Here is an 8244-nt window from a genome sequence, read left to right as displayed (position 1 = left end):
TGAGGTTGGCGCAGGATAGAGCAGGGTTTAGGGCTGTTGTGCATAGGGTCGCTATGAGTCGGAAACGACTCGACGGCACGTAACAACAACAACAACATGCAAGTAATTGTGAAGACCATGGCCAGGATGAGGTACACCTTAGTCTCCAGGCTGGCATCACTGCTGTTCAGTACTCTGGGGAGGTCTCTGACAGCAGACTTTCCCAATGTAATTTTTATTTCCTGGCTACTGATATCAAGAGTGCTGATTGTGAAGCCAAGCACACAGAAGCTGTTAACAATCTCAATCTCTTCACCAACTATCATGATGCAGCCAAATGGCCTAGTGGGGAGAATCTGTTTTCTTTCTTTTTTTTTAAGAGGAGAATGCAAATGAAGTCTTCAACTACCACAAATTACGCAGCTGAATTTCCTATATTTGGACAAATGGCAGTAGATAGCACATCTGGAATGCAATGGGTAAGCCTCACCCTGGGAAAACCATCTTCGTGATTATGGTATCCCCCTGACAGTTAAGTATATTATTTGTTTTCTTGATGTTGAGCTTCAATTCATATTTAAGGCTGCAGTCCTTGTCCTTCTGCATGAAATGCCTCAGGCATTCCTCAGTTTCAGCAAGCAAGGTCATGTCATCTGCACAAGGTTTGTTGTTGATGAGTCATTCTCCAATCCTAATGTCACATTCCTCCTCACAGAGTGCATAAAGACTGAAAAGGTTTGGAGACAGGATGCATCCCTGACGCACTTCTTTCCTGATTTTGAACCATGCAGTCTATCCCTGCTCTGTTCTTAGGACTGCTTTGTGGTACAAGTATAGGTTTCATATATATAGTACAATCAAGTGTTCTGGGATTCCCATTTTCTTCAAGGTTAGCCACAATACGTTATGATCCACATAGTCAAATGCCTTTGCATGGTCAATGAAACAGACATTCCTCTGTTACTCTCTGCTTTCAACCAAGATCCATCTAACATTAGCTATAATATCCCCACTACAATGGCCTCTTCTAAACCCAGCCTGCATTTCTGCATAATTATAAAATCACTAATTTTTACCAATTCATCGGAGATCCTGAGGTGAAATGGCACTTGTTATTTCTATTATAAGTGCAAATGTATAAAAGTGATGAATACAATAACTACACTGTCTTAATTCATGCTAAATAAAAACACTTTCACTTTTAAAAACCTTAAAAAACAATGCAAAAGTTAAATAAACAAAAACTAAACAATTATTATGAAAAGACTTTTTATCTAAAAGACCACTTAAAAGCGCCTTTGGAACGCAAAAGACTTACAGATCAAACTTTGCGAATCTCTAATCCAAACATTATTTTGCAAACTGTAGGGTTCTTATGTGAAAGGTAAGAGCTGTCACAGCAATAGGATTCCAGAGCAAGTTCTACACACTGCCACCAACTCCTAAACGGTGTATCTATGAATTAGCTCCTATTTTACCTGTGTTTATACCCCATTTCCCCATTAAGATTCCAATAAGAAAACCAATTAATTAGCTCCAATGTTACCTGTGTTAATACCCCACTTCCCCTTTAAGACTACATCTACATAAGCAATTGATCTTGGGGGGGGAGGGGGAAAATCTGAAAACCATTTGCATTCCTAATTACAGAAATTCTGCAGTGTCTGTGTGTTTAAGAAAAACAACATACAGATAATCATACCTTATCTATCAGATCACGATTGACACAGTTGGGCAGCTGCTGGAGGAAAGCATCTACTATGAGTTTGAGATGAGATCCAGTGCTGGCTTCTTCATCCTCTTGTTCTAATATAAAAAATGGTTTTAAACAGATTAAAGAAACATAAAATATACATATAAGAAGAAAAAGATCTAAGACATGACTATATATAAAATCCAAAGAATCCATAACAAAACTACTTATTGTTACTATGTACCTTTGGGTCAGAATCATTCCATAGCTTGTTTTCAATGGCAGTAAATCACATGGGAAGACTGCCCATCTTTCTTCCACACAGTAGACAGCAGATTTGAACCATGAACCTCTGGGTTGACAGTGCAACTGCCAACATTAAGCCAAAAGAGCTTAGTAAGCTACCAGAGCTAATAAATTAAGCTAAGTTTCAGGGTATAAGTTCAACACACACAAACAAAAAAAAAGCTGGTTATGGCTTCTACACACGAATAACAAAACAAAACACACAAAAAAATCTTTACTACTTACGGGTAAATTTAACCAGAAAGATTTAAAACTTATACACTGAAAGTCATAAAGCATTACAAAAAGAAATCAAATTAAGTAAGTGGAAAGGTATGTTTCTAAGTTTGGAAAGGAAGTTTACCAAAACTCCTACTGACTGTTACACAAGAGAAAATCCTGTTCTCAGATTCATGTAGAAAGACAAGGGGTACCAAACAGCTAAAACCAATCTTGAAACAGAGTAAAGTAAGAAAGTTTATGTCTTTATTTCAAAACATATCATAAAAGTTATCAAAACAGAGTTATAAATAACCAACAGGATTGTACTGGCATATAGACAAATGGAACACACTGAACCATATATTCACAGTCAATTGAATTTTAAAAAGGCTGCAAAGGTTATTCACCAACGTAAAAGACCATTGTTGTTGTTGTTGTTAAGTGCCATCGAGTTGCAGGCGACTCATAGTGAACCTATGAACGGAAGTCCTGGATACCTCCATATAACTTTCGTCCTTTCTCCAGTTCATAGGGTTTCCAGAGGCAAGCTTTCGTGGAAGTGGATGCTGCTCCTGCTTCCAAGCTTGTTTTAATCGGTTCACCATGGGTAACCATTCTCGCATTTGACTCATCAAAAAGACCATTAGTCTCTTTAAACAAGTAATACTAAGATAACGGGATTACCACAGGCAAAAAAAGACACCCCACCTGAAAACACTATGAAAATTATCTTAAAATGAATCAAGGACCTAAATAAAAACCCTTAGAAAAGAGAGCAATGAATCCTAATCTCTAAACCACCAGGAACATAAAAACACTTGGGGGTTGGTGGTGGGAACAGACCTTACTTTCGGGGAAACAACAAAACACAAAATAATCACTTTCTTAAAACTTAGTATGTTTATGTATCAAAGAGCTTTATCAAAGAAAGTAAGGATACAATGTGTAGAATGGAAAAATTATTTGGGAACCATATCTCTTTTTTAAATTTAATATACAGAATGTATAAAGGACTCCTGGATCTAGACAACTTAATTTAAAAAAAAAAAAAAAAAGGCAAGGACTTATTAGATCTCTCACCAAAGAAAACATAAAAGTGGCCAGTAAGAACACAAAAAGATGCTCAATGCCATTACCAATTCACTCCAGCTAAGCTGATTCTGCCTCTCAGCAATCTTCCACTGGATTTCTAAGACCGTAAATCTTTATGGGAATGGACTGGCGGTCATCATCTTCTCAAGAAGAACTTGATGAATGCATGCAAACTGCCAACTTTTCGTTGGCAAGTCAACATGTAATCCACTACACCACCATACTTCCACTGTTAGTCACTGTTGTGAGGTACTGTGGAGTTACCTACAACTCATAACAACTCTATGAACTCTGAACCTTGCCTCACAAACTTGCCTCCTGTGCCATCCTCATCATTTCTAATATACTTGAACCTATTTTTTAAAGTCACAGTGCCAACTGATCTTGTGAAGGGTCTTCTCTTTTGCTGACCCCTCTACTTCTCCAAGTATAACATCTTTTTCTAAGGACTGGCCTCTCCTAACAACATGCCCAAAGTATAAGAGACAAAATGTCACCATCCCTGCCTCTAAGGAGCACCTAATGACATACCATGTCAAAACTGAAAACAAAGTTTTACTGAAAATATAAAAAAATTAAAACTATTTCAGTACCCTGTGAGTAGGAAACAAGAAAACCAGTTTGGCAATTCCTCAAAGAAATTAAACATTAAATTATCCCTCCTTACATATGAAAGTGGGTATTCAAAAAGCTAGTTGTATATACCAATGTTCACTGAACATGCATGGTAGCACAAAGCTAGAAACCATCCAAATATCCATCAAGTAATGAAATGATAAATGAAATGTGGTATATGCATATAATCAATTTTATTATTTAACTGTGAATAGAAATGCAGTTCTGTTACATACATAACACGGAGGAAATTCGAGAATATAGAGGTGAAATAAGCCAGACACAAAACGGCAAATGCTGCATGACTCCAATTACATGAAATAACTAGCATAGGAAAATTCCTACACAGAAAGTAGAATTATGGTTCACAGAGGCAGAAGGAGCGATTAGGAGTTATTTCTTTTTTTTTTTTACTCTAAATCTACTCATTTGTATTTCTATTGCAGCAACTTGGAGACTAAGACACAGGGTCTTCATTTACAGGAACAAAAATCAGTCACTTAGGTCAAAAGGTTTTGGGAGGATATTAAGTGCAAACGGTCATTACAAAGACAGAAGAGGAAGAAAAGACCAAAATAGATGTCATAAGAAACTCTGAAGATTGCACTGGAATGTAGAGAAGCGAAAGCACAAGGAAGAATCCAACACACTAAAGAACTGAACAGAAGATTCCAAAAGGCAGAATGGAATGACAAAACAAAATATTACAATGAAACGTGCGAGGAGCTAGAGTCGGAAAATCAAAAAGGCCGAACTCGTTCAGCATTTCTTAAGTTCAAGGAACTGAAGAACAAATTCAAACCTCGAGTTGCTACAATCAAGGATGTGTTAGGCAGAATGTTAAATGATCCAGGAGGTATCAAAAGAAGATGGAAGGAATATACTGAGTCATTGTATTGAAAGGAATTGGCAGATACAGAAAAATTTAATGAAACAGCATTTGAGCCAGAGCCTATGGTGATGAAAGCAGAAGTTCAAGCTGCTTTGAAGGAAATAGCAAAAAATAAGGCCCCCAGAATAGATGGTATACCAACTGACGTATTTCAGCTAACAGATGCTGCCCTGGATGTGCTCACCAAGTTATGCCAAGAAATCTGGAGAACAACCATTTGGCCAACTGACTGGAAGAGGTCTATATCTGTTCCCATCCCAAAGAAGGGTGGCCCAAATGAGTGTGGAAACTACAGAACAATATCATTGATTTCACATGCAAGCAAGATTCTACTGAAGATTATCCAAAAACGACTGGAACAGTACATCAGCAGAGAACTGCCAGAAGTCCAGGCTGGGTTTAGAAGGGGTCGTGGTACTAGGGATATTGTAGCTGATGTTACATGGATCTTAGCTGAAAGCAGAGAATACCAGAAGAATGTCTATCTGTGTTTCATTGATTATGCAAAGGCATTTGACTGCGTGGATCATAACTGACTGACTGAGAAAAATGGGATTCCCAGAACATTTAATCGTGCTAATGCGAAACCTATACTTGGACCAAGAGGCAGTCATCAGAACAGAGCAGGGCAACACTGCATGGCTCAAAATTGGGAAGGGTGTACGCCAGGGATGTGTCCTATCTCCATACCTTTTCAACCTGTATGCAGAGCAGATTATCCGAGAGGCTGGGCTCTATGAGGAGAAGCGTGGCATTAGGATTGGTGGAAGATCTATCAACAATCTGTGTTATGCAGATGACACAGCCCTGCTCGCTGAAACTGAGGAGGACCTCATGCACTTACTTTAGAGGGTCAAGGACTGCAGCCTTCAGTATGGACTGAGGCTTAATGAAGACAAGAATACTCACCACTGGACCAATCAGTAGCATCAGGATGGATGGGGAAGAGATTGAGATTGTTCACAGCTTCAGTTTGCTCAGCTCCATGGTCAACACTCTTGGCACCAGCAGCCAAGAAATCAAAAAACGTATTGCGATGGGAAAGTCTGCTGTTAGGGACCTCTCTAAAGTACTCAAGAGCAACGGTGTCTCTCTGGAGACTAAGGTGCGGCTGATACAGGCCATGGTCTTTGCAATCACTTGTTATGCATCAGAGAGTGACAATGACTAGGGAGGATAGAAGGAGAATTGACGCCTTTGAGCTGTGGTGCTGGAGAAGAGTATGTACTATGGACTGCCAAGAAAACAAACAGATTCATCCTAGAGAGGGTTAAACCAGGCTACTCCTTGGAGGCAAGGATTCTGGGGCTTCGTCTGACATACTTTGGACATGTTTTAAGGAGAGACAGGTCTTTAGAGAGGGACATCATGCTGGGTAGAGTGGAGGGACAGCGCAAAAGGGGAAGACCCTCTATGAGGTGGCTTGATTCAGTGACTCGGGTAATCGGGATGGGTGTGTCAGAGGCAATGAGACTGGCACAGGATAGAGCACGGTTTAGGGCTGTTGTACATAAGGTCGCTATGAGTCGCAAACGACTCGATGGCACATAACAACAACAACAACAACAGGTCAAAAGGAAACACAAACACTCTCCAGTGTTTTCATTATTTTTGTTTGCTCTTCTCTTTGAAAAGTAAAATTCCTTCATTGGTGTACAATACCCCCACACACCACCTACCCTGAGTATACTCCACTCTGCAACCTTCATTTCAGAGTTATTTCTTAAGTAATGACTCAACTTGGTTAATGTAGTCAGTGTCGCTGAATTACACACTTAAAACATTATTATAAGGGCAAATTTTTATATATAGATACATACATATCACTCCGACAATAAATCTTCTCATCTCTAACTTTTCTTGTGTTTAAAAGAAGTTTCAGTCTATTCTGGCACCCATTTTGGTCTTTTCTTTCCCTCTTGTCTTTTTAATGATCTTTTGCCTGCTTTTTTTATGGATGTTGTCCTTGATATCATTCCACAACTCATTTGCATCTTGGTCATTAGTGTTTAATGTATCAAATCTATTCTACAGATGATTTTTTAATTCATACAGGGTAAAGTAACGGTTGTATTTTGACCCTTGCAGACTTGTGTTTCTTTTCTTCCATTTCATTTTAAATTTGCATTAAGTAATTGATTAGCTTATGAGTAGCTTGTTCCACTTTTGGTCCTTGGCCTTGTGTTGATGCTTATATTGATCTTTTCCCCTCTTTCTTTCCACAGATAAAGCTCATCTGATTCCTGTGTATCCCATCAGGGGATACCCATGTGTCTAGTTGCCATTTATGTATTTTTAAAAAATATTTGCAGTATATTAGTCATTGCACAAAATTCTATCATGTGATACCTGACTTTATTTTGGTCATCATGACTATTTTTTAATTACCAGTCGTCCTCATATTGCAACTTTGCATTTCCATCTGTACCTATTAGCACTTCGTGCTTGTGTGCGTCATCAATTTCAGACTGCATGAGGTGGTTAAAACTCTGAATTTTTCCCATCTTTGGTTTTAGTGGTTGGTTCATATATATGAATAACAGTTGTATTACCAGGGATCCTTGTATGCATATAGTTAATATTCTGTGATAGCATATTATTTCAGGATAGATATTGAAATAATTTTATTGATGAATGTAACACCATTCTTCTTTAGTTTATTATTCCTAGCATGGTAGATTTTTTTTTTTTTTAGCATGGTAGATATTGCCCATAGCATCTTTCAATATTGCAACTCGAGGTTTTATTGTTCAGCTCTTTCAGCTTGAGAAATGCAGAGCAAGTTCTTCCCTTTTTATTCTCCAATTCTGACTGGTACAGGAGGAGACTGTCCCTCCTTCTCCAGCACAGCATCTCCTCGCATCTCTGTTGACTGCAGTGCAGCTTCTTACCACTAGGCCACCAGAGCTCGCCCAATTCCAGCTCTCTGCAATTCCATTTTAATACTTTGCTTTGTCCTCCAGAGCTGCCCTTTGAAATTTTCTGTTCAGCTCTTTTACTTCATGTTTTCCCTTTGTTCTGGCTTCTTAATATTCTAGTAAAATTTTCAGAGACTTTTCTCATATCCATCTAGTTTATTTCTCCTCTATCTTTGTAATGACCTTTTGTTCTTTTTCTTAGATATCATCCACAATTCATCAGAGTAGGGTGTAGAATGTTTTCTCTGTGAACTTCATTATGAAAATGCACTCACCTATCTATGCCAGGAAATTTGGAGGAAAATGTCCGGCCAATGGATTGAAAGATGTCCACATTTTTGGCTATTGTGTGAATAGAAGAGGGGAACACAGCACAGTTTAAAACCAAGAGGGGTGTGCTCGCTTCGGCAGCACATATACTAAAATTGGAACGATACAGAGAAGATTAGCATGGCCCCTGCACAAGGATGACATGCAAATTCGTGAAGCATTCCATATGTTTCCCTAGCTCTAAGAGAGATGCAAATCAAAACAACTATGAGATACCA

The 8244-nt window shown here is 38.5% G+C and overlaps 1 protein-coding gene across 1 annotated transcript in view; it reads right to left on the bottom strand.

The window, feature by feature from the left end:
* The window catches only part of UPF2 (UPF2 regulator of nonsense transcripts homolog (yeast)), a 178389-nt gene that overhangs the window by 111569 nt on the left and 58576 nt on the right, over positions 1-8244 (bottom strand). Inside the window, exon 7 of the mRNA XM_006891842.1 lies at positions 1682-1785. Coding sequence (XP_006891904.1) covers positions 1682-1785 — 104 coding nt within the window. The remainder of the gene's footprint in view (positions 1-1681; positions 1786-8244) is intronic.

This window comes from Elephantulus edwardii, unplaced genomic scaffold (genome assembly GCF_000299155.1).
Source record: "Elephantulus edwardii isolate Elephantulus edwardi_28Jun2011 unplaced genomic scaffold, EleEdw1.0 scaffold00105, whole genome shotgun sequence".
NCBI lineage: Eukaryota > Metazoa > Chordata > Mammalia > Macroscelidea > Macroscelididae > Elephantulus > Elephantulus edwardii.
This window is presented reverse-complemented; position numbering and strand designations above follow the sequence as displayed.